The 26749-nt window shown below is 48.8% G+C and overlaps 1 protein-coding gene across 1 annotated transcript in view; it reads right to left on the bottom strand.

The window, feature by feature from the left end:
- Window positions 1–24324, bottom strand: part of LOC141094264 (uncharacterized) — a 44953-nt gene extending 20629 nt beyond the window's left edge. Inside the window, exons 1-5 of the mRNA XM_073580089.1 lie at window positions 24164–24324; window positions 5317–5496; window positions 5110–5233; window positions 4929–5026; window positions 4645–4735 (exon numbers count right to left, since the gene is read on the bottom strand). Of these exons, the coding sequence (XP_073436190.1) occupies window positions 4645–4735; window positions 4929–5026; window positions 5110–5233; window positions 5317–5496; window positions 24164–24241 (571 nt within the window). The 5' untranslated portion in view covers window positions 24242–24324. The remainder of the gene's footprint in view (window positions 1–4644; window positions 4736–4928; window positions 5027–5109; window positions 5234–5316; window positions 5497–24163) is intronic.
- Window positions 24325–26749: the final 2425 nt, after the last annotated feature.

The raw sequence follows: 26749 nt of genomic DNA, 5'->3' as shown, positions 1-26749 counted from the left end.
GGATGCTAGGCTGTGTAGTTGCATCATGCAACAATGCAGCCTGCCATCTAGATGTAACAGAGCTAGACCCATCATGGGACAAATGGATTATTATCTTAGCGGATGGGTAAAATATTATTGTTTATTATTTTAATTCTGTTACAGGAGACATTGGCTTCAGTGGACTGAGAGATGGCGTGAGTATGGTTTAATTTAGAATCATTAAAGGAGTCTGTGTCCGGAATGGGGCTAATGTCCATGGTCCCTTTGTAGGCTATTAATATCACCCTGCAGCTGTCTGCCAAGTCTTTGCTGGTTACTAATTATAGGGAGACGTTACGTAATTTTTTTTAGGAGGCCCCCGTTTTAATAACCAGTTGTGGTACAGTAAAGGGGGTTCTACTGGATGGGAGATACATTTCTCCCAGCAGATTAATATTTGGCCGGGTTTTTCCCTAAAGACAGGACCTTCAATGAGATCATGGTCACGTGATCAGCCCATGTGATGTCTACCTCACTTGTGGGAGGGGTTATGGGCTATGTAATGGAGGTTGGTATTTGGCACATGGTGAGTGTGTGTTTGGAAGTTACAGGAACTTGGCTGGACTTAGCCTGAACTTGTATACAGGATCCCCGTGCTGCAGGACCATAGCAGCAAGACTCTCAACAACCCTGGGAATGGCACCTGGAGGATGTCGAAAGACCTGGCAGCCGCTTAGTTAAGCCCGTTCCATGCAAGGGGTGAGTCTGGTACCAGTGGTTCTCCAAGCTGGAGTATATTTATGTTTTTCCTTACTTTCTGTTAACCTGCTGTTTGCAACGTGACATTAAACCACTGAAATTGGACTTAAGCCTGTGTGTCGCCTCATTACTGCAGCTCTGCCATTATCTACCAGAGCGAATCCCTACACAGGAGAGGCTAAATATACAGATGTGAGCAGATATTAATATCCTGCAAAGCTCCACGGGTATTACCCCCTTCCCAGGCTATAAACATCTGCCCCCACCTGTCCGCTTTCCCTGTGCTGGTTAATAAATTGTCGGGGGACCTCACACCAGTTTTTTTTGCAGAAAATAATTTAGTAAGTAATAAAATACATGTAAAGTAAACTGCACACACACTGTAATAAAGATGTCAGTTACATACAGAATTAGATCTATTCTATTCTGTTGGGTCACGCTGTGATTCTACTGTACGCGGCAGATGAATTACCGACTTTTCAAAGGACATGGATGTGTAAAAATCAGACGGCGCTCACATGGTCTGAGTGACATGCGATTTTTTTCTCACACCCATTGACTTGCATTGATGAGTGTTGTCTGAGATACAAGGACAGTTGCAGAATGCTCATAGAATAACACTGATCAGAGTGCGGTCTGATTTTTATCGGATTGCACTCGTCCATTTTCCTCGCAGATGAGTATGAGCCATTAATGTGACTATAATGTGATTTTTTTGTTTTCTTCTTAAATTTTACACTATGTAGACAGCAGGGGCTGAATATTGTCCTCTGCTCCTGCTAATCGCAGGCAGAGCAGAAGACAATGACGTCGGCTGTCTTCAACATCCGGCGCCGGGGATTAGCGCAAACAGTACTGCTGATTCCCAGGCGCTGGTACGAGTGATACTGGTGCGGTACATGGTTGCCACACATGAAACACAGACACATATCTCTGGGCCAGACAAAATTGTTGGACTTTGCCAAAATTTGCTTTCGGCCATGACTTATCTATAATGAAGCTTTGAATGCGTCCTTCTGTCCAAAGCCGGTGTAGACTGCGCCTGTGCAGTGTGGCCAGAGTCAGAAGGATGCATCCAGCATTAATAGAGGTGACAGGGAGGAGGATGAGGATGGAGGACGAGTTTGGCACCGGAGATCGCGGTATGCATAGGCGCTGACCAAATACGTGAGGACATACCGCGAGCTCCGGCAAGGCTGGAAGAGGAGTGTTTGGCCGAAGTCAGCACCTACACATGGCGCGATCTCTGGCGCTATTTTATTGAAGAGAAATTCGCACACAGTGTCTTCAACAAAATTTAAATATTTAACTCAGACAACATGTAGCAGGAGAGCGGGGAAAGGTTTATTGTTTTTTTGTTTGTTTGTTTCTATGCATGTTTAGAACAACAGCAGGGCTGCAGGATGGGGGAGCATATACCAGGATGGGGGGAGCACATACCAGGATGGGGGAGCATATACCAGGCTGGGGAGAGCATATACCAGGCTGGGGAGAGCACATACAAGGATGTGTGACTATATACCAGGATTAGCTATTGAACCCGTTGTACGCCCAGGTTGCTGGCATTTTTATTGGTACATTTTTGGCAGGAACGTGGGGTGCAGTGACGAGACGCAGGCTAAGCAAGGGTTATAAGGTTTATTTAAAGGGGAATACTCCACGCAGGGAGGTAAAGGGTTAAAATGTAGGGAGACAAAGGGTTATACAGGGAAGACAAACAGTACATTAAATCAAAGGATATTCTTAAGGTGAAGAACAATGGTTCCAAAATAACAGCGGTTCAATCGCAATGATGTCAGGAAGTCCTTAAACTGCAGCTCCTGCTGCGACCTCAATGGCGCCGTCAACGGCTGGCGCGGTTTCTTTTTTAATGGGGTCCAGCAAGCAAACAACACCCCTTCTTCTGTTAACAGTGGTCGGTCTCCGGTACCTTCCACTGCCCCTAGTCTATATACTGTAGATGTTTACAAGGTCACGGGCCACGGTACTGTCTAGGCCCGATGTGACTCTTGCACAACTCTCCTGACAGTCTCAGTAAAGTGGGCCCAAAGTGGCTGACGGTAATAAGGGTCTTTTACGAGCCCAGCGTGGCTCAGCAGGTGTTTAATGGCCCAGTCAGGGTGCAAGTGTCTGTCCTGTCCCCGGTCACTCTTATGGGGCAAGTGTGTTGTCCTCACAGACACGGAGCGTTCTGTGACTTGCTTTCTTGCAGCCATCGAGCTTACACTGCCAGTCACCTTCTCTCTGGTTACCGCTGTTGGTGGCGGGCGACGACGGGCTCTTGCTTGCACGCTACTGGTGCTCCCGACTTAAGTACTCCTCTGTGACTGCTGCAACACCCAGCTCAGCTCTGTGTGTACGGCTCTACACGGCTCTGCTCTGAATTGCTGCTGGGCACACTGCTTCCCTCACTGCAGCAGTTCCTGTCCTTATGGTCGACTGCAGCACAGCCTGTCGCAGCCCTAGTACTCCGTGTCAGGATGGGGAGCGGAGCGCACTGCTCACCCCACTGCACGCTGCTCTGACCTGGCGCCAAACTCTCCTCTTTCGCGCGCTTTTCCTTCTTATACTCCTGTGGCTGCGCACTCTTTCTAGGTTCTCCCCGTCCCCTCCTGTCAGCAGGAAGCTCCGTCTCTCTCCTCACTCAGGCTTCTCCCTGGGAACAGAGGATGCAGCCTTCCTAGTTCCAGATCCGGCATGCAGGTACCCACGGTCCAAGCTCCTTACATTCCCCCTCTCTTTTAGCTCGCCATTCCACGGGCAAGGATTTGTCGTACTCCAGGATGCTTGTCTGAGGGCCGACAGATGCCCAGAATTTCCGCAACCTCTCCTGCATCACATTCTGCCAGTAAAAGCTTGTTAGGGTCACTCCAAACTTCAGATTGAGTGGTAGGGAAAGGGGGGGTTCATCCAGGTCCCACGGAGCAGCAATCTCCGAGGCCCGGTCCTCTTCTGGGTCTACATTTGACACTTTGAGATATTCTCCCTCTTCATATTCCATATCTACAGGAGGAAACATTTCAGGCATACCTTGCATCTCCTCTACTTGGTCAGGATTCCTTGGGCTGGCAGGCGGAAAACTTTTCACTTCAGAGAATGGGACAATTGGTTCTTTCTCCTCATCATTGGAAACCTCGGGAACGAGCGTCACAGGAACACGTGGAACTTTCTCCACTTCTTGGAGGAACTTGTGGTAGGCAAGGTAGCAAAACACTTCAGTGGTCTATCTCCTTACACTATGTTATAGGGATCCTGTCACCAGAAATAACGCTGTTAACCTGCAGATATGTGGTCAATCTGCAGGTTAACAGCCTTATTATGCTGCCTGGTGCACGCAAGCAGCGGAATGCAGAGGAGAGAAAATGAACTTTATTAGCAGTATGGTCATTTTAAAAAAGTTTGCTCATTTCTGCATCAAGATATGATGTTTGTTCTTTCCTAGTGAGCTCATCCAACACATCACATAAAGTAGGATATCAATAATCAATTGTGTACAGAAGGTATAGAGAAACACCTTTGTAGATAGAAGAACTTCATATGCTGTCACGTCACGTCTCACTATGACTACTCTTGTACTGACATGCTCCTGCACTGTCACTTTTCTAACCAGCCTTCGCAATATAGTCCATGGCTGCGCTGGTGGAGATGCTGCACTAAATTCACAGGGTCACTTAGTTCATTGTGTAAGAGTCAAATTAGCCAATCTGTTTTTACCAGAGGTAAGTTGTTACCCGGTTTTGAGTAGATTATTACCGGACCCTACTTCTATATCCTTTCCTGATCTGTCTACATATTTCTTGTTGACCTCAAAACGGTTTGGTTTCTCACTTGACTGTCCTTCCTGGACCGGTACGGGCACTAGAAATTCAACATATAATTACAGTAGAATCTGTGACTTCTCCACATCTAGTGGTTACTACTCACCTGGGCAGTCATATGTAGGAATCTCCTCTTTACACCGCTCATCACCCCTCACATATGCCTCTGTAGTATTAATATGGGTCAGATCTTCACCCTGAAACAAATATTGTAAAAATCACAAACAAATGGAGAAGTCTATGATCAGCTCTAATCCTGCCATTTCCACCGCTCTAATTACATAAGTATAAAACATATAATACTGGTGGATAAAACAAGACTGAGCACAAGACCTTCACAGCCGTCTACACATCATAGGGGAGATCTCATGACACCTTCTCTCAATCTACCTGATGATCCTGAGGAACATTGGGATCCTCTTGTTTACAGTCCTGTGGAAGAAGAGGATGGGGACATCTCTCTGGTGTGGTCTTCTTACTGGATAGATCTGGAGGAAACACATACAGGGACTGAATTCATTCTTGACATACAGATAATTATAGGCCGTGTGTATTTAGTCCTGTCTATTACCTGGTGATGTGAGGGGCTGGGGAACCTCCATCATGATGTCCTTGTACTGATCTTTGTGTCCTTCTAAATACTCCCACTCCTCCATGGAGAAATAGACGGAGACATCCTGACACCGGAGAGGAACCTGACACATACAATGATACTGTCATACCCCAAACCCCTTCATAGCGTTACTGTATAATGTCCCAGCATTCCCAGCAGTGTCACCTCTCCAGTCAGCAGCTCAATCATCTTGTAGATGAGTTCTAGGATCTTCTGGTCATTGATGTCCTCATATTTCAAAGGGTGAGGTGAAGGCCCCGTGATTGCATTCAGGGGTCTTCCCCATCCCTCAGACACAGGGTCCTGACAGCGATCACTAGAGGTCTTCTTCACTACTGTGTAATCCTGGTTATGGAGAGACACATTAATAAATCTCACTACAGACATTTCCAGAATCCTCACCTCTCCAGTTCTGTCCATCTGTTATTCCCATAGATAACGATGTTGTAAAAACAAGCCATGACATATCTGGAGAGCTCTTGCAGGAGGTGCCATTGATGAGGAGAAGCTACCATCTGCTGCCCAGCAAAAATCAAGTGGAACCAAAGTATGCTTGAAGGTTTGCAGGGGGAGTGACCTTGTGTGCTTGAGTGGATCATAGAATCATAGAATCGTAGAGTTGGAAGGGACCTCCTGGGCCATCTGGTCCAACCCCCTGCTCAAAGCAGGATTCGCTAAATCATCCCATGTGACCCACAGGAAAGTTTTCCCTAGTATAAAAGCCCTGCAAGCCCATTCACGAGGATATTTGGCAACAGGGAAGGGAGCGGGGCACACATGCCCCAGAGACACCACTGAGACCAGCGTGGCAGGCGTCAGAGGGCAGTCTACGCCACCCAGATGCTGATCACCTCTTCTGGCAAGGTCTGGATTCCCCAGAAGCTATCCCCAAAAACGCCTTATTCTTGTCAAAGCCAGAAGCTGCATACAGCGCTGGTCAAGTTTCCGAGGCACAACTATGCCTGTCATGGGCTGACACCCAGTCCTCTCCGCCTTGAGCATGAGAGACTTCTGCCTATGGTCAAGCAGAGAAGACCCATGCGGAGACTGTGACAGGAGAGGCACGCCTGCAATTGAGGATGAACGTTGCGAGTGAGTAGGGTCGTCACTTCTAGCTATCATCAATGGTCCCGAGATCAGCTGGGATTAGGAGTACAGATTGGGAGGGGGCCGGTTGGTGCGCTAGAGGCTCAATGGGCTTTAATACACTATTTCAGGAAGAGACTTGCTGCCTAGCATTAAAACCCGGTGACCCCTGCTAGAACCAGAGCTTTGGGGGAGAACTCACATGGTGAATCCCAAGACTGGGCACACCACCTTTGTGAAAAGGACACTAACGTTAAATAGTGAAAGACTTTTCTTGTTTATTCTAAACCTGTTGTTATTCCTTCTACTGTAAAATTGCACTAACACTAATTGTTTAAAGGTTACTGTTGTATATAAAGAGAATTATATCAACCCTTGGCTGTTTCCACCTCGTGATCTCTGCTCGCTGCATCCAGACACACGGATTACTTTTGGTGTATTGAGCAGGATGCAACATCAGAAGAAGAGATAGTGGACTATTCTGTGAACCAAGCCAGGCAAAGGAAATATACACTTGGCGGCTATGCTCAGCAACCTTCCCAAGTTCACAGGGAGCAGTGTGTCGCTGTGGGACTGGGCAGATGCTGAAAAAAATGCTACGCATGTATGCCCTGGCCCCTTCCATTTAGGCCAAGTTAACCCTCCTGACCCTTCATCGGGAGGCCCGGCAGGTGGTTATGTACCGCCCACATAGGGATCATGACTCTGTGGAAAAGGTGATAAAAATCTTGGAGGATATGCATGATGACACCATGGACCTAAGGCACCTCAGCATGTGGTTGTTCTAGCGGGTCCAAGGGGAAAGTGAGATCATAGCTCAGTATGTTATGCATTGCAGGAAGTGACGGCCCATATCACCAAGACCACCCAAGATGGGAACCGAGGACTGGGTCCCTTGGACTAAGTGATGCGGGACCAACTCGTTGCTGGACTGAAGGATTCCTCTCTGAAGCAGATCTTATTGGAGCATCCATGCCTGAATCCCGGTCTCGGATTCCTTGAGGTCGGGGCCAAAGTTAGTCTCAGAGACAGAGGGACCTGTTTTCACCGCTGTGGTCCGGAGTCATGACGTGGTCACCTCTGAGTCAATACTTACTGAGACCGACTGGGTGCAGGAGATACGTCAAGATATTTGGGACATTCGAGGTAAGCTGTGCAGCAGCAACGGGACACTTGAGGCCAATCCTCCAGCTGATCACCTGACCCCATGTTAGTGGAGGTCAGAGAGGGGAAGTCACTCCTTTCAGACCACAGCATGCCATGTCCATACCCCACCAGCAGAAAGCGAGCGAGAGTGTTGTGCCCACTTCCACCCCAGGTTCATTTCAAGTGACTGTCCAAATCGAGAAAGGAGGAGACGGGGTGCCCATTAAACTAATGCGCCCCAAGGCCGTGGAATATACCATGAGGGAGAAGAGGGAATTCTGAGGATATTGTCGCCGAGAGACCCATTACCTGGGCTGAATTCAATGGGCAACACACTCACTGCTTGATGGACACGGGGTCTCAGTTGACCACAGTGTCTGAGGCATATTTCCAGAGTCATTTTCCCAAAGTTTCTTGCGCCATAAAAGAACACAGCATCCGAATGGGTGGTGGCTAATCAACTGTCTATCCCGGTAGCAGGAGTTGTGTGGATGTCTGTCTGGGTGTGCAGGAAGGATCCGGGCCGAAAAGGAATAGTGTTGACAAAGGAGTCTGGAGGCGGATGACCCATTGTAACCCTGGGCATGAATGTACTAAAACAAGTGGGACAATTCTTAGCTGAGGACCCCGATAAAAACTATTGGACCAGTGCCACCCATGACCCGGAAAGTATGAAGGTGTTCCAGCAAGTCAGCGAAATTCAGATGTTGCCCGCTGCCCCCCAATATCTCGACAATGTATTGATACCGCCCAAAGCCACAGTGACACTGCCAGTGGGACGGACTGTACTGACTATGCCGGTACTAGCTCATGTATCCTTAGAGGGTGTGGACGTCCATACTGAGCCTATAGAGGGAGAAGAAGTGATCTCCGGATTATTGGTTGCCTGCACACTGGCCACTGTGTGACAGGGACGAGTACCTGTGCGCAGTAAAACCATAAGTGGAGAAATTCTACAGTTGATGCCCAGACAAGAAGTAGCTCGAGTTTGTATAATGCCGGATGATATCCCCAGAGCTGATGCTACAGGACTGACACCTGTGGGAAGAGACCCATGGACCTTAGTAGTGTCACTTGATAGTCAGGAAAACAGAAGCGAACCACTGGCTGGATTTCACCTCTTGGAACAGATAGAGGCCGACCTCACAGAGTTTTTCACGAGGTAAGTTGAGCAGGTTTAACAGTTATTACAGCCTTATCGAGAGGTGTTCGCACAGACTGAAGAGGACTTTATGTGCAGCCATGCTATTCCTCATGAGATCCCTACAGCAACCACTGCTCCCATTCAAGAGAGGTATTGGCAGGTCCAACCTCAGATGTACCAGGGGGTGAAAGAAGTGTTGGCCCACATGCTGCACAATGGCGTGATCCGCGAGAGCCAGAGTCCCTGGATGGCGCCCATCATGTTAGTTCTGAAAAAGGATGGTACCCTGTATGAGCTTCTGCGTGGACTACCGAAGGCGTGTACTATACGGGACTCCTATCCCTTGCCGAGAATTTGAGGAGTCCCTATCTGCATTAGGAAAAGCCAAATATTTTTCCTCTCTTGATTTAGCCAGTGGCTACTGGCAAGTACTGGTAGCTGAGAAGGACATCCAGAGAACAGCTTTTGACCTCCCTGTGGACCTGTTCAAATTCAACCGGATGCCGTTTGGACTGACGAATGCACCAGGAACCTTACAGTGGTTGATGGAAATATGCTTTGAACTTTGAAGCCACTTTGATCTATCTGGATGACAATCATTTATTCCACCACGTTTGAAGAGGATCTTCACCGGTTGGAGCAGCTTCAAAGACACAAATTAAAAATAAATCCCCGGAAGTGTCATCTATTTAAGTGGGAAATTGAATACCTGAGACACAGTGTCTAGTGAGGGAGTTTACCCCACCACAGAGATAGTGGCTTCAGTACTGAAGTGGCCCACACCTACCGACCTGAGAGAACTGTGAGCATTCCTAGTGCTAGCCGGATACTACTGTAGGTTCATAAGGGACTTTGACAAGATTGCAGTACCACTCAATGAGTTGCGGGGCATGACTGGAGTAGCCAAACGTCAACCCATTCAATGGGGACCATGACAAAGGAAGCATTTCAGGCATTGAAGATGGCATTGACAGATGCCTCAATCTTGGCGTACCCTGACTTCTCATAGCCCTTCGTAATGTACAGCAATGGAAGCCTATAAGGACTGGGGGCAGTATTGGCTCAGGTACAATAAGGAAGAGATCGGGTGATTAAGTATGCCAGAAGGTCACAGAGACAGAGAAGAATCCGGACAATTACAGTTAGATCAAACTGATGTTGCTGGTGCTGGTATGGGACATGACTGAGAAATTCGCTGAGTATTTGGTGAAGTCACAAATACACGTGTGGATGGAACAACCCCCTGGCCTGTCTAGAAAATGCGAAGTTGGGAGCACTAGAACAGTGGTGGGTTGCAAGGATGTCTAAATACCAGTACAAGATCTCCTATCAGTCCCAGAATACGCACACAGACGACTTGTCCAGAGTTACCCAAGCTGGACCGAACACAGACATAGATGAAAAGCTTGAGGCTGATGAGATCCCGAATTTTAGGCAGTTCACCGTGACTGTAGTAACCACTCAGAAGTCTAGAGAAGAGCCCAGACCCACCCAAATTCTTGGCCATTCAAGGGACAAGTGGATACATCTGCAACAGTCCAATCCAGAGCTGACAAGCCTGAGGAAGTGGGTCACTCTGGTGCAAAGGCGTGATCAGAAAGCTAGGGCTGCTTCACCCCAAGTACCCTGCAGATCTTGGGCCAGTGGGAAAGGCTCTTCCTGAAATATGGCCTGCTGTGCCAAGGGATTAAGCTCCTTTGAGAATTCGATATTACCTGGCAAGTAGTAGCTCCACAAGCACTGATAGTATGGCTGGCAAAAGAAGATCATGAGACCGGTGCCCACTTCAGTGTAGATAAGACCTTTCAGTGGCTGCAACGACTGGTGTACTGGCCTCAACTGAGGCAGAAGGTCAAAGGAGTTTGATGAATATGTCATCATTGTGAGCTGAACAAACCCTGAAACAGAGGGCTCCTATTCAGGATATTCGAACCTCTGTGCCTTTAGAGGTCCTGATGATCGACTATCTGATGACCGGAACTTCCTACAATAGCTACAAATATTGCTTGGTGATGACTGATCACTTCACAAAGTTTATGGTGGTGACTCCCATCCTGCATCAGACAGCTGTAGGTACAGCCATAGACATCTGTCAGAACTTCATTCGCATATATGGATGCCCAAAGCAAATTCATTTCGACCAAGGGACCTACTTCCAGGGACAAGTGATGGCTGTACTGTATTGTATCTAAGGAAATGACAAATCCAAAACTTGGTTGAGCAGAAGTTTCGTGAAGTGGAATATTCAAATCGATCCCCAGTGTCAGGAGGACAACTTCAGCCAGGGGATCGTGTACTGGTGCATGCCAAACAACCCGGGAGCAAGCTAGATCATCGTTGGGAGGCGGTACCCTACCGAGTGGTGAGGAAGATTCACCCGAATAACTCAGTTTACAAGGTTTTTCCCTGAGGGAGATGATGTAGTAACATCTCGGGTGTTGCACAGGAATATGCTGCGACCCTGCTCATCTGAAGCAGAAGACTGTAACGAGGCAGGGCTCCTAACAGAAGTCGCTGAGGTCATGCAAAGTGGGGTCTTAGAGGTGAGGAAAAATCGATTGCAAAACCAATGAGTTCACCGGAGATGCCATTGCCGCTCTCGAGTGGGAGAGAAAACTAACTTGGAGTCAATTTGCCACCTCCAGTGGCTGAGTCTCCAAGTACCCCAGACATGCCTCTACAGGAAGAGCTCAGCAAGACTGAGCAGGCCAACGCCGGAAATTCCCCTAACTGTTGTGAACACTCTTAATCTGACTTCTGAGTCTGGGCTCACTCTGGTGGTTGCTGTGGGTAGTGGAGCTGGCCGGGTTGACAGAAGTCTATCATCTGAAGAGGATGAGTGGAGATCAGGGGTAACAGACTGGGAGGATTTAAGTGAGCAAGCTTCCCTCAGTTGCTGCTGGTGATTTGGTTTTCTTCCTGTGCATTGTGAAGTCTGCTTTTCCCCTCCTTGGTCTTGCATCATTCAGATAAGTTATTTTTTGCTGGAATCTTTTGCATTTGATATAGTTTCTGCCTGAGTTTGTGCCTCATCTTGTCTCACCGGCAATATGTTTGGGGGCTATCTATTCATTTGGGGTTCTACTCCGGGGCAGTTTAGCTTTCCCCTTTCTTGCTTTAGACTTAGTTAACTCTTTGGCTGTGCCGAGGCGTCTAGGGCATCATAGGTACGTCCCACGGCTAATGCTAGTTGTTTTGTTAGGTTTAGGGGTCTGCAATCCGCTAGGATACCAAGCTTTCTGGTTTCCTGGTTGCTTAGTTTATTCCCCGGCTATCCTCCTCGGTGACCGAATCATAACACCTAACTGTCTGGTCCCACATACAGCAGAAGACCAAGGAGTGCGTTCAACTGTTGGCTGAACTCGGCCTACCTGTGGAGAAACTTGGAACTCGAAAGAAATACACTCGCCCAATGACTGCTGAGCAAAAAGGGGGAGGAATGTAACAAGAAGCCTTTAAATATCTGTAGGACTCTTCCAGGAAATGCCATTGATAAGGAAAGGCTGCCATCTGCTGGCCAGCTGAAATCAAGTGAAACCAAAGTATGCTGGAAGGTTTGCAAGGGGAGTGACCTCATGTGCTGGACTGGATCAAGTGACCCAAAGGAAATACTTCTCTGCTATAAAAGCTCTGCGCACCCATCCATGAGGAGATTTGGCACCAGGGAAGGGAGTGGGGCAGACATGTTCCAGAGACACAGCTGAGACCAGCGTTGCTGGCCTCAGAGGGGAATATACACCACCCAAGTGTTGTTCACTGCTTGGAAAGATCTGGATTCGCCAGATGATATCCCCAAGAACAGCTTACACTTTTCAGATGCAGAAGCTGCGCCTGTCAAGAACTGAAGCCCAGTCCTCTCCACCTTGAGCCTGAGAGACTTCCACCGATGGTCAAGGCAAGAGGACCCGTGCGGAGACTGCGACAGGAGAGGCACGTCTGCGATTGCGGAGGAACGGTGCAAGTAAGCAGGGCCATCACTTCTAGCTATCATCAATGGTACCGGGATCAGCTGGTATTAGGAGCTCAAGTTGGGAGGGGGCGGGTTTGTGCATGTGAGGCTCAATGGGCTTTAATAGACTGCATCGGGAAGAGACATGCAGACTAGCAGGAAAACCCGGTGACCCCCGCTAGGGCCAGAGCTTTGAGAACTCACGTAGTGACTCCCAAGACTGGGTGCACCACCTTTGTGAAAAGGACACAAGCATTAAATAGTAAAAGACTTTCTTGTTTATTCTAATCCTTGTCATGATACCAGTGCTGGGTGACCGGCACTTCTGGGGTTAATATTCTAGTCGCAGTGCAGACTCTCACCTGCACACCTGGGACCTATTATGGTGGCCTCTCATTGGTTCTGGGGAGGCTTCTTATAGCCTCAGGAAGCTCCCATCCCCCGTCAGTTATACTTTCACCCTTGGCATTGTGTGGTGACCCCTGAGTGTGTTAGTGCTGTGTTCTGGTTGCATGATTCTCTGTGTATGACTCGGTCTGTTCTCTGGATATTGCTTTGGATTCTGCTTGGTACCTTCCACGTCTGTTTGGTTTTGATCTCTGCTTGGCCCTGACTATCCGTTCTGTCTCATCCCTGATACTGTACTGATATCTTGTGTATGACCTTTGGCTTTGTCTGACCTCCCGTCTGTTTATCCCTCCTGTACCTCGCTTGCCTGTATTGTGCCTGACCTCTGCTTTGCCCGACTGAGTTTTCTTCCTCCTCTGAAAGCAGGACGCTAAGCCCCGCCCCCTTGCAGTTACATGACTGTTCACATGACTGTAGGTCCTGTGCATGCTTTCTAAACTTCTACTTTCAGGTCCCGTGCACCTTTATTGTCTGGCTGTTCTTGTCCCCAGGGGTCCCTACGGTGCGGTTGAGTCCCTGCTTAGTGGAGGCTGTACGCCGGCGCTGTCAGGACCCTGACATTATAACTGACCGTTAAGTTTTTTGGGGGCTTTCTATGCAGAGAGTTATAGATCCCATACAGTCTCTCGCTGACTGGATGAAAAGTCTGAGTCAGATGTTTCAGGGTTTATCTCTGGAGCAGCAAGCTCTGGCTCGTTCTCAGCAGCAGGTTTCTGAGACAGTGCGGGGAGCTCTAGCTGCTGGGTCTCTGGGGGCTGGGTCGAGTGATGTTGTTTTGGTGTCCCCAGAACCACCTGTTAAACTGCCTGACTTTTTTACTGGAAACCTTCATGGAGGGGTGCAAACTTTTTTTTAAGTTTGAGACCACGTTCCTCTGGGGACGAAAGTCAGAAAGTCGGGGTTGTTATGTCTCTATTAAGAGGGTCCCACAAGCTTGGGCTTTCTCCCTTTCTCCCACTGCCCCTGAGAGAGTGTCCGTGAATGCATTTTTTGAGGCCCTCGGGCACATTTATGATGAGCCTGACCGAGTGCGATTGGCAGAGGACATCGTGATGAGTGTCTGTCAGGGGAAACAATCAGCTGAGTGGTTTTGTACTGAGTTCCACCGCTGGGCTGCAGAGGTCTCTTGGAACAACGCCGCACTCGAGGATTCTTTCGCAGAGGCTTGTCCGAGCGGCTGCAGGATACCTTGGCGTTACATCCCCCACCTAACTCTCTCGAGGACGCCATGACCCAGGCCGTCCGGATGGACCACAGGCTGCGGGCCAGAGGGGTGATGCAGGTGAAAACTCCTTTGTTCCCCAGTGGAAAAGAGACTGCCCCTGAGCTCATGGATGTAGGCGCTCTCTCCCTGAAGGATACGGAGAGGAAACGCCGGAAGGACAAGCAGTTATGCTTTTACTGCGGTAAAACGGGACATTGGAAAAGGGAGTGTCCTGATTGCCCGTCTTCAAACCCGGTCGGTGGGAAACGACTAGGTCTGGGTAGTCAATGGGGAGACTGCTCAGACCCTCAGGTACCCTTTTCCTCGTTTTTTAAAGTGTTACTGCCTGTGGAACTGTTTGTGGACGGTAGTTCTTTTTCCTCTACAGCCTTCGTGGACTGCGGGTCATCGATTAATCTCATTGACTCCCAATTGGCCACACATTGCAAGATAGGGACAGTTAGGCTCAAGGTTCCGATCAAGGTGATGGCCATTGACTCCTCTCCCCTCACTAAGGAGGGAATTCGCTTTATGCCTGACTTGTTTTCGCTCAGAGTGGGCGCTACTCATGTGGAAAACCTAAGTTGCTTTGTGCTGGACAATCTACCTGCAGGGTTGGTGTTGGGCATGCCCTGGTTACAACGCCATAACCCAGTTATTAACTGGAAAACGGGGGAGATTGTTCAATGGGGTTTAATGATTTTGAATTATGTGATAAATCCGCACTGCTGGTTGAACCTGTTAAATCTGTGTCTGTATCATCTGTCGAGCTGGAAGGTATTCCGGAATGCCTGAAGGACTTCGAAGATGTATTCTCCGAAAGCGAGGCCGAGACGTTACCGCCACATAGACCCTTTGACTGCATTATTGAGCTGGTCCCGGGGGCTAAATTACCTAAAGCCCGTCTGTTTAATTTGTCCGGTCCTGAGCGCTTGGCTATGAAGGAGTACATTGCTGAAAGTCTGCCCAAAGGACACATACGTCCTTCAGTCTCACCTGTGGCGGCAGGTTTCTTTTTTGTAAAGAAAAAAAGATGGAGGGTAACGTCCCTGTCTCGACTTCCGGGAGCTTAATCAGATTACTGTACGGAATACGTACCCCCTTTCGTTGATTCCCGATTTATGTAACCAACTATCAGGGGCAAAGTGGTTATCTAAACTGGATCTTCGGGGGGGCATATAATTTGATAAGGGTCTGAGAGGGGGGTGAATGGAAAACGGCGTTCCTCGCGACCGAGGGACTATTTGAAAATTTAGTCATGCCGTTTGGTCTTACCAATGCCCCCACCATATTTCAGAATTTCATCAACGTGGTATTCTCGGATCTCATTGGTCGTTTTGTCGTTATCTATTTAGATGATATTTTGATATACTCCCCCGACAAGCATTCTCATTTGGAACATGTATGAACTGTTCTCCAAAGACAATCATCTGTATGCCAAATTGGAGAAATGTGTATTCTGTGTGCAAGAATTTTTTTTTGGGGGGTTAACTGTATCCGGGGAGGGTTTTCGCATGGACCCCAAGAAGGTGCAGGCCATTGCGGATTGGGCGCAACCCCGAGATCTTAAGGGTCTTCAGCGCTTCTTGGGGTTCGCCAATTATTACCGCAAATTTATCCAGGGGTTTTCGCAAGTTGTCAAACCTCTCACGGATGTAACATGCAAAGGTGCGGATGTGAGAAAGTGGTCCCCACTCGCAAAAGAGGCCTTTGCGACGCTGAAAAAATGTTTTATATCTGCTCCTGTCTTGATACAGCCAGATCCTTCCAAGCCATTTGTGGTGGAGGTGGACGCCTCCGAGGTGGAGGTGGGGGCGGTGTTGTCTCAAGCTCCTGCCACTCTAACCAAACTCAGGCCATGTGCCTTCTTTTCCAGGAAGTTCTCTGCTGCTGAAAGAAATTATGATGTAGGCAATAGAGAGCTTTTTGCGGTTAAGTTGGCGTTTGAGGAATGGAGGCACTTTTTGGAGGGGGCCAGTCACCCAGTTACTGTGATCACTGATCACAAAAATTTGTCTTACATCGAGTCTGCTAAAAAATTAACGCCCAGACAGGCCCGTTGGTCACTTTTTTTTTCTCGTTTCCAGTTTACTATTACATTCCATCCAAGGTCAAAGAATGTCAAGGCTGACGCCTTATCTCGTAGTTTTCACCCTGTGTCTGTCCCTGAGCCACCGTCCTCCATTCTGCACCTTGGGGTGGTGTTAGCAGGGATCGTCTGAATTGGAACAGGAAATTGAGGGGGCCCAGTCGCTGTCTCCTGCGGCCAAGGCGGGGGGCAAGTTTTTTGTCCCAGAACAACTTCGCCTTAAACTCTTGCAAGAGTTCCACGAATCCAAGTTGTGTGCTCACCCTGGTATATCAGCCACGCGACTGGCGGTGGCTAGGATCTTCTGGTGGCCTACTCTGGGTTCTGATATAAAGAAATTCATTTCTGGTTGTGGGGTCTGCGCTCGTTCTAAAAGCTCCCATAGCCGGCCAGCGGGGGAGCTGATGCCCTTGGAAGTTACCGAAAGACCGTGGACCCATCTGTCCATGGATTTTATTACCAATCTTCCCTCTTCCAGGGGTAATACGGTGGTATGGGAAGTGGTGGACAGATTTTCTAAGCAGGCTCATTTTGTACCCCTGTCCGCATTACCTTCTGCTGAGATCTTATCCAGATTGTTTGTGTAGCATGTGGTCCGCTTGCATGGGGTACCCCTGAATGTGGTGTCTGATCATGGTGTGCAGTTTGTGGCTAAGTTTTGGCGTGCTTTCTGTAAAAAATTAGGGATATCTCTGTCCTTTTCGTCTGCATACCATCCTAAGAGTAATGGTCAGACAGAATGCACTAATCAGTCTCTGGAACAGATCCTCAGATGTCTGACTTCTGCTATACAGAATGACTGGTGTGATATACTGCCGTTGGCTGAATTTGCCTTCAATAGTCGGGTGAGTCAATCCACTGGTATGTCCCCTTTCTTCATCAACTATGGGTTCAGTCCTCATTTTGGTAAGTTTTCTCGATTCGGGGTGCCCCGGGGCTGAGGACTCTGTTCAGCGGTTAAAAGATACATGGGCAGAAGTCCAGCGGCGTATATCTAGGTCTCAAGGCAGGTATAAGTTTTTCGTGGACAGGAAACGAACACCTGGTCCCATGTTTCAGGTGGGAGAGAAAGTTTGGCTCTCCACGCGAAAACCGGATTACTTACCGGTAATACCCTTTTGTAGAGCCCACGACAGCACCCACTGAGAGAGGGGATCCGCCCCTAGGAACAGGAAACCTACAGAGAGATAAATAGGGCGGTCCCCCTCACTCCCTCAGTTTGGATTACAGAGAACAACGGAGGAACCGCCATACGTGTTTTAGTTCATTTGTTTAGACAGTTCATCTATATATATATATATATATATATATATATATATATATATATATATATATATATATATATATATTTCTATGCTTGCTCAAGTTATTTACATAATAATTTTTAACTTTAAAACCTCCACCACCAAGAAGGACCACTCGTGAAATCTTATGGGCGGGAAGTGAGCGGGTGCTGTCGTGGACTCTACAAAAGAGTATTACCGGTAAGTAATCCGGTTTTTCCTCTTCGCCACGACAGCACCCACTGAGAGATTTTCAGAGATAATCACCTGGGAGGTCACACAGTGTTAAGGACTGATCTACCAAAGGTCAAATCCTCTGTAGAGGACAAACCTAGTCTATAGTGACTATATAAGGTAGACGGAGAAGACCAGGTTGCAGCCTTACATATTTGCTCAATTGGGACGTTCGCCCTCTCGGCCCAGGAGGATGATACTGCTCTGGTAGAGTGCGCCTTAATACCCTGTGGAGGGTCTTCTCCTTTTGCCGAATAAGCCATCGTGATCGCATCTCTGATCCACCTGGACAGCGTACCTCTCGTAACTCTAGCCCCTTTCTTGTTTCCCTGGAAGGAGACAAAAAGAGACCTACTCTGCCTCCCGGGGCCTGTCCTATCTAGGTAGGCTAGCACTGCTCTCCTTACGTCCAAGGTGTGATATTTAACCTCCTCTTGTGTTGTTGGGTTCTCATAGAAGGAGGGTAGGCAGATCTCTTGAGACCTATGAAACTTAGTAGCCCGTTTGGGAAGATAAGACGGGTCCGTTCTCAATACTAGTCTGTCCTGGGTCGCTGACAGGAACGGGGGATCTACCGATAGGGCATGAAGATCGCTTACTCTTCTTGCCGATACTAAGGCTACTAGCAGGACAGTTTTTAATGAAAGGCATTTCATTGATGCTGAATTTATTGGCTCGAACGGGGCCAGCGTGAAGGCATCCAAGACGAGGCTAAGGTCCCATGTTGGTACCTGAGGAATGTGGACCGGATCTGACCGCTGACAGGCTGAAATGAACCGGGTCACCCACTTATTACTTGCCACATTGTGGTTAAACAAAACTCCTAGGGCCAACACATAGACCTTTAGAGTATTCACTGAGAGCCTCAATTCTCGGCCTCTCTGAAGAAATTCTAGAATGGCCGTAATGGGTACTACCTCGGACAATCCAGCTGGGTGAAAGGCCAGGAATTTCCTCCACACTTTAGCGTAGATCCTTGTTGTGGATTCCTTCCTACTTTGTAGAAGGGTGTTAATCAGGTTGAGAAGCCTCTCTGCTTCAATAGCTGCCTTTCAAGTTCCAGGCCGCTAGGCGCAGGGCTTTGACCTGTGGATGGTAACAGGGTCCCTGCGAGAGAAGGTCTTGGTGTAGTGGCAGAATCCATGGATCGGTTATTGACATGGCTCTCAGCCACGAGAACCATGGCCTCTTGGGCCAAAATGGGGCTATCAAGATGACTCTCGCCTTCTCCTGCCTTATTTTCCTGACCACTGTTGGTAACAGAACCATCGAAGGGAAGGCATAGGGTTGCCTGAATGTCCAGGATGCTTGGAGGGCGTCTAGTATGTTTGGGTTGTCTGCTCTGTAAAGAGAAGCGAACCTTTCTACGCGTCTGTTGGCTCTGGTTGCGAACAGGTCTATCTCCGGTCTGCCCCATCTTGCCACTATGATCTCGAAGATGTGGCGGCTGAGGACCCACTCGCCCTGGTATAAGGTTTGGCGGCTGAGGTAGTCTGCCCGAGAATTGTCCACCCCTCTTATATGGAGTGCAGATAAAGAGTGGAGATGCATTTCGTCCATCTCTAAGATTTTTTCCGCGATAGACATCAATAGTCCTGATCGCGTGCCTCCTTGCCGGTTTATGTATGCCACTGCCGTGGTAGTGTCTGATTGGATCCTTACGTGGGTTCCTCTTAGCTGCAGGAGGAATTTGGACAGCATAATAAATTGCTGTTAGTTCCTTTATATTAGAGGAGCTTTTTGTTTCATGCTCCAACCACTGGCCTTGCACCATCTCCTCCTCTAGATGGGCCCCCCACCCTAAGGGGCTAGTGTCTGTGGTAACTACCCTAGAGGGAGTAACCCACCATTGAACCCCCTTTGACAAATTATTAAGGTCTAACCACCAATCCAGGGAGTTAATTACTTCAGGCGATAGGGACATCTTTCCCTCCAACCGTCCTCCCAGTCTATCCGTCTCCTGCAAAATAGCCCACTGCAATTTTCTGGAGTGGAATTGGGCCCATTGCACTGCCGAAATGCATGATATTAGGGACCCCAACAACGACATACCCTGTCTTAATGATATTATGGGTTTCTCAGTAATTCTCCGTATTTTATTAACTATGGCCTGCGCCTTAGTGTCTGGTAAAAAGCATTTATGACTTACGGAGTCTACTTGGAGGCCCAGGAACGTTTGACAGGTTACCGGTTGTAGACTGAAACTTCCCCCAGTTGATCAGCCAGCCTAGTGTCTGTAGGGATGAGACAATATCAGCTATCCTTTTTTGACATTGGGAGACCGAGTTTCCTACTATGAGTAGGTCGTCCAAGTAGGGGACCACTAGGGTGTCCTTCAGCCTCATATAAGACATCACCTCCAGCATTAATTTGGTAAACACTTGAGGAGTCATAGACAGCCCGAACGGCATCGCCGTAAATTGGAAATGTTGAATCCGACCTCTGAACCAGACTGCTACCCGCAGGAACTTCTGGTGCCCTCGGTGTATGGGGAGATGGTAATAGGCATCCTTTAGGTCCAAGACTGCCATATAGCACCTGCTGAACAAAAGTTTTATTGCTGAACGTATTGTCTCCATTTTAAACGGTCTCAGCTTCAAGAATGTATTAAGCTTTTTTAAATTAATTATTGTCCTAAAGGATCCATCAGGTTTAGAGATTAAAAATAGGGGAGAATAGAAGCCAATTCCTTCTTCATCCTCTGGGACGTCTATCAGAACCTGTTTGGCTAACAGCGCTGTAATCTCCATCTCCAATGCTTCCTGCTGCGTTTGAGACTTCATAGAAGTCAATAGGAAGGAGTTTGGTGGATGCCGAACAAAATCTAGTTATAGGCCCGATGAAATGATATTAATGGCCCAGGGGTTGGATGTAATTTTCCCCCATTGGTGGCTGAATTTTAACAACCTGCCACCTACCGGTGAACTGGTGCTACCGGAATCTGTCCCCTGGCCTGAAGGGACGGTTCCCAAATAGGTTTCCTCTCTGTTTGGGATCCTTAGTGCCCCAGCGGTTTTGAGGTTTGAAATCCTTTTTCCCATACGGAGGTTTTCTGAAGGATCTCCTGTTGAAGGGAATATACGGGTTAGGGAAACCTTTCTTCCTCTCACCCGCCTTGGTTAGGATCTCATCCAGCTCCGTGCCAAATAGGTACTTACCCTGGCAGGGTATAGCACAAAGCTTAGTCTTTGTTTGTGTATCTCCTCTCCATCCTTTTAACCATAAGGCCCGACGGCCTGAATTGGTTAGCCCTGCTGCTCTAGCAGATAATCGGAGAGAGTCCGCTGAGGAATCGGACAGGAAGGCCACTGCCCCTTTAATCAGGGGAATGGAGGAAAGGAGCTTATCTCTGGATGTTCCGCTTTTAATCTTTCCTTCTAGGTCATCCAACCATATCAACATTGACCTTGCTGTGCATGTGGCTTCTATTGCTGGCTTAAAAGCTGCCGTGCACACCTCCCAAGATCGTTTAAGGAAGGTATCTGTCTTACGATCCAATGAATCAGACAGTGTCCCTGAATCTTCCACCGGCAGGAAAGATCTGCGAGACGTGGAGGCCACTGCCGCGTCTACTTTGGGGGCTCTTGACCAAGATGTCAAATCTTCGTCATCAAACGAATATTTACGTTTTGACGTTAAGGGGAGGAAGGTTCTCTGACCCTGTTTCTCCCACTCCCTCCTCACCTGCTCCTTTATAGCTGGAACTACTGGGAAGGCCCGGATCTTTTTCTGGGGAATGCCCGCAAACATCATCTCTTGCAGAGTTTTGGGGTCCTTAGTCTCAGGGAGCCCCATAGTTTTCCGGACGGACTTCACCAAGTTATTAACACTGTCCGTAGGAAAACATGTTTGTTTCTCCTCATCTGAGGACAAATATTCTTGGGATCTATCTGAGCCTAGCTCCCCAGATTCTGACAGCGATCCAGACGCCAGTGAAGCTATTCCTCTGACAGAGGAGTGACCCCCCAAACTACCGGAGCTGCCTAAGGCTCGTAGCTCTTCTCTAACTATAGCCCGGATATCCTCCTTTTTCCCTGAGGATTCTTCCTGTAAGGTGTTTTCAATACAAGACTGACACAATCTCTTGGGGTGGCCGTCTGGGAGGGGCTGAAAACATAAGGCACACTCTCTATTTTTTGCCTTCTCCGTTCTTTTGGCCTTAAAAAGGGTATGGACCAGAAAAAACGCCATCAGCTGTAAGTCTGACTAAAAACACTCACCCGTGAATCTCGTCAGAAAAATACCGGCTGCGGGGGCTGCGACTCGGGCTGAGGCGAGGTGTGGGACGATTTTTTTCTCTTTCCGTTTCTTCTCCAAGGCTTCATTCTGCATATAATGCCCGCTGGACTCTCTTCTGGAGCTGCCACTCCTTCTGGTGCTGCTGCTCCTTCTTGTAGTACCGCTTATTCTACTGCCATGTGGGGATTCCCCTGGCTGAAGAACTAACGGGAGCGAAACCGGGTCGTTTATGGACGACATGGCTGCGCACCTCTGAATTATCGCTGGTGCTTTTTATGCAGCTTTCTGGTTCTGCCTCCTCCCCCTTTTTTTTTTTTTCCTTCTTTCTGTACTACGCATGCGCGGCCGCCTGCTCCCGTGATACCGCTGTCTTTCAGCCATCTCTGACCCCGGAAGCTGTTTGCTGAACTTCAGGGTCGCCTCTGGCTGGGAGCGCTGACGCCTCCCGCTCTGCCCGTCGCTATCTCCTCCACGCCTGGCCATATGATGCCCCAGGTATGCTGCCCTCTTAACGCTGCTGGCACCTACACCACGATCTCAGGGTACCGCTCTCCCCCAGCCTCGCTGTCTCGGGGGGCGCGTGGCTACCTTCCCCGGTGCCGCGCTTAAGTAATGCGTCTGTCCCGCTCCAAGGTTCTGGGTGGGGGGGGATTTAGCCTGCCCCATAAAACAGTGAGCCTCGGCACTCATTACCGCGGCCTCACCTGCATTACCAGCCATAGGGGGAACCTCCTCAACCGCCCGACGCTGCTTCCAGTCCTGGGGCCCCTGCTGCTCATATTATGCATGCGGGCGGCTTCCAGACCAGGCATCCTCTTCTGCAAGTTCCCTTCTAGGAACAGGAAACCAAACTGAGGGAGTGAAGGGGACCGCCCTATTTATCTCTCTGTAGGTTTCCTGTTCCTAGGGGCAGATCCCCTCTCTCAGTGGGTGCTGTCGTGGCGAAGAGGAAAACATTAAGTTAAAGATTCCGTCAGCCAAGTTGGGCCCCAAATTCATTGGCCCGTACAAGATTGTGGAAAAAATCAACCCGGTAGCGTACAGGCTGTGCCTTCCACCCTCTTTCAAGATCCCTAACGTCTTCCATAGATTTCTACTGAAGCCGTTTGAAGCAGTCCGGGGAGAATCCGAGTCCGCTGCCCCCCCCGGTTTTGGTTGAGGGACATGTGGAATATGAGATTGGTAACACTGTAGATTCTAGGTTGGAACGGCGGTCAGTACAGTACCTAGTTCATTGGAAGGGTTATGGGCCGGAGGACAGGTCCTGGGTGCCGGCCCGGTTGATGCATGCGGATCGTCTGGTTCGGGCTTTCCATGCTAGGTACCCGGGCAAGCCTGGGGTCCAGAGGCCCCCTGTTGAGAGGGGGGTACTGTCATGATACCAGTGCTGGGTGACCGGCACTTCTGGGGTTAATGTTCTGATCGCAGTGCAGACTCTCACCTGCACACCTGGGACCTATTATGGTGGCCTCTCATTGGTTCTGGGGAGGCTTCTTATAGCCTCAGGAAGCTCCCATCCCCCGTCAGTGATACTTTCACCCTTGGCATTGTGTGGTGACCCCTGAGTGTGTTAGTGCTGTGTTCTGGTTGCTTGATTCTCTGTGTATGACTCGGTCTGTTCTCTGGATATCGCTTTGGATTCTGCTTGGTACCTTCTATGTCCGTTTGGTTTTTGATCTCTGCTTGGCCCTGACTGTCCGTTCTGTCTCATCCCTGATACTGTACTGATATCTTGTGTATGACCTTTGGCTTTGTCTGACATCCCGTCTGTTTATCCCTCCTGTACCTCGCTTGCCTGCATTGTGCCTGACCTCTGCTTTGCCCGACTCTGAGTTTTCTTCCTCCTCTGAAAGCAGGATGCTAAGCCCCGCCCCCTTGCAGTCACATGACCGTTCACATGACTGTAGGTCCTGTGCATGCTTTCTAAACTTCTACATTCAGGTCCCGTGCATCTTTATTGTCCGGCTGTTCTTGTCCCCAGGGGTCCCTACGGTGCGGTTGAGTCCCTGCTTAGCGGAGGCTGTACGCCGGAGCTGTCAGGACCCTGACAATCCTGTTGTTATTCCCTCTACTGTAAGATTGCACAGCTACTAACACTAATTGATTAAAAGTTACTGCTGTATATAAATAGCATTATATCAACCCCTGACTGTTTCCACCTCGTGATCTCTGCTCGATGCATCCAGACTCCTGCATTACAGTGTAATGTGACATCATCAGAGTCTCTCACCTCTCCAGTAAGCCGGAACAGGATCTCTAGGGTGAGATGTAATATCCTCTCCGCCATCTTGTCTCTGTCCATATCCATCCTTGAGGGGTCAAGGCAGATTGTGTTGTAGATGTCAACGTAAAAGATAAAATTTATCAGGAACCTGAATGGAAAGGTGAGATTATGTAAAATCATACAAAATACTATGGAAAATAAACAACAAATTACTGGGTTGGTGCTGCTAGCTGAGAGCAAAAACCTAAAATGTAAAGTTCAGATTGTGACACCATTAAAGGCGCCTCTTCATGGTCTTCCCTTTCCCTCCATGCAGGGACACCTGTTTCCTCTCCCTCCATGCAGGAACACCGGTATATTCACCGCCCCAGTCACGCAGAGCGGTCCCCGGCGTGTTCCATACTTGCTGGCCTGTGTGTGCGCATCCCACCTCCCAGCGCGCGCTCCCGTGTTCTTAAGGGGGCAGCTTTTGCACATAGTAAAATGACTTCAGCCAATAGCTGGGAGGCATTTAGTTTAAGAGTACACCTACAAGATGGATCCCAACCAATACCTGGGAGGCATCTTGTTTAAAAGGCACCTTCCCCAATAGGGTGATGTCAAGCACTACAGTGAATCATTAGTAAGTGAGGGGGTCTCTGAGTGAAATTGTGAGGTCCCCTGGTACTGATGTGGCCAATGTCCTGAACCCATAGTCCCTGGTCATTGTGCAGAAAGTTCTGAATCCGAAGTCCCTGATCCTTTTGCAACCAGTCCTGAATCCGAAGTCCCTGATTCTGGTGAAGCCAGTTCCTGTGAGCGGCCAGTCCCTGAATCAGTATCCGAGGCCTGTATTTCTGAATGTGTGATATCGGAGTACCCTGTATACCCGGACTGCTAGAACCAGTCTCTGAATTAGTCTGTGTCAGTAACCATTCTATAGAGGATCCAGAACTTAGCAGTCTGAAAGCAGCACTAGTCCTCTCCATGATTGCGTACCTGAACCCTGAGGTCAGCAGCTGCAGTACTGTGGACTGCCTAGGAGTGGTACCTGGTGGCTACCTGCAGCCAAGCCTGACTACACCATCAGGAGCTCCATTGAACACCTGGTAGCCCGCTACGCCCCTCCTAGCTAAGCCCAGCACAGTGGGCTCACGAACCATGTGCCCCACCTGCGTGCATAACACAGACATCAAGTAATTTCCTTCAGTTACGATCACAAAAAAAGTTAAAAATGATTATAGAGTAAGGAGATATTGAATAATACAATTCAATACACGGCCTATTGGTTTCTGCTGGAAATCCAAAGAGAAAGAGGGACAAACTATGTATAGCCTCTGGCTATGGTAATTGGAAATTTGTTTCTAGTGTTGATTTGAAGTGCCAGTTCCATATGTTTTCAGGACTGTGTTAATTTGTGTTCACACATAGCCTAAACGTTGCAGGTTTTCACGCATTGAAATATGTGGAAACGATTCATTATTTTTACCACATACAGAAAATTGGCATGTTAGATTTGAAAATTTTGGCTTGGTCACAAAGTGGATAAAAAATAATGTAATAAAAGTTATTATTCTAAATGTTTTTGTAATTTCAGCTCTAGAATGCAGGTACATAGGAATACACTGGTATATAGAAATGTATCTCTATGTACCAGCACAAGATGTTGTATGTTTAAATCAACAGGGCCCAGACTTGAAGAAAAGTGAAGAAAGAGTTAATTACAGCACAGAGATGCCGGTATCCCGAGAAGGAACAACTGAGCACTAACCACAGAGAGCTGGGAGGAGAGGAGGCAACTTACAGACACAGAGTGAAAGGTGGGACGTTACCCTGAACGCCCGGGACAGCTCCCCCAAATTGGGGCTGTCCTGCTAGATGGTTGGAAACAACGAATAATGGAGCCTCCAGCACCGACCTCCACCCGCAGAGCCGCACTCCACATAGAGAATAATGGAGCCTCCAGCACCGACCTCCACCTGCAGAGCCACACTCCACATAGAGAATAATGGAGCCGCCGGCACCGACCTCCACCCACAGAGCCACACTCCACATAGAGAATAATGGAGCCTCCGGCACCGACCTCCACCCACAAAGCCGCACTCCACACAGAGAATAATGGAGCCTCCGGCACCGACCTCCACCCGCAAAGCCGCACTCCACACAGAGAATAATGGAGCCTCCGGCACCGACCTCCACTCGCAGAGCCGCACTCCACATAGAGAATAATGGGGCCTCCAGCACCGACCTCCACCCGCAGAGCCGCACTCCACATAGAGAATAATGGAGCCTCCAGCACCTACCTCCACCCGCAGAGCCACACTCCACATAGAGAATAATGGAGCCTCCAGCACCGACCTCCACCCGCAGAGCCGCACTCCACATAGAGAATAATGGAGCCTCCGGCACCGACCTCCACCCGCAGAGCCGCACTCCACATAGAGAATAATGGAGCCTCCGGCACCGACCTCCACCCGCAGAGCCACACTCCACATAGAGAATAATGGAGCCTCCAGCACCTACCTCCACCCGCAGAGCCACACTCCACATAGAGAATAATGGAGCCTCCAGCACCGACCTCCACCCGCAGAGCCGCACTCCACATAGAGAATA

Source organism: Dendrobates tinctorius, unplaced genomic scaffold (genome assembly GCF_039654945.1).
Source record: "Dendrobates tinctorius isolate UK_male_01 unplaced genomic scaffold, ASM3965494v1 ptg000063l, whole genome shotgun sequence".
Taxonomy (NCBI): Eukaryota; Metazoa; Chordata; class Amphibia; order Anura; family Dendrobatidae; genus Dendrobates; species Dendrobates tinctorius.
This window is presented reverse-complemented; position numbering and strand designations above follow the sequence as displayed.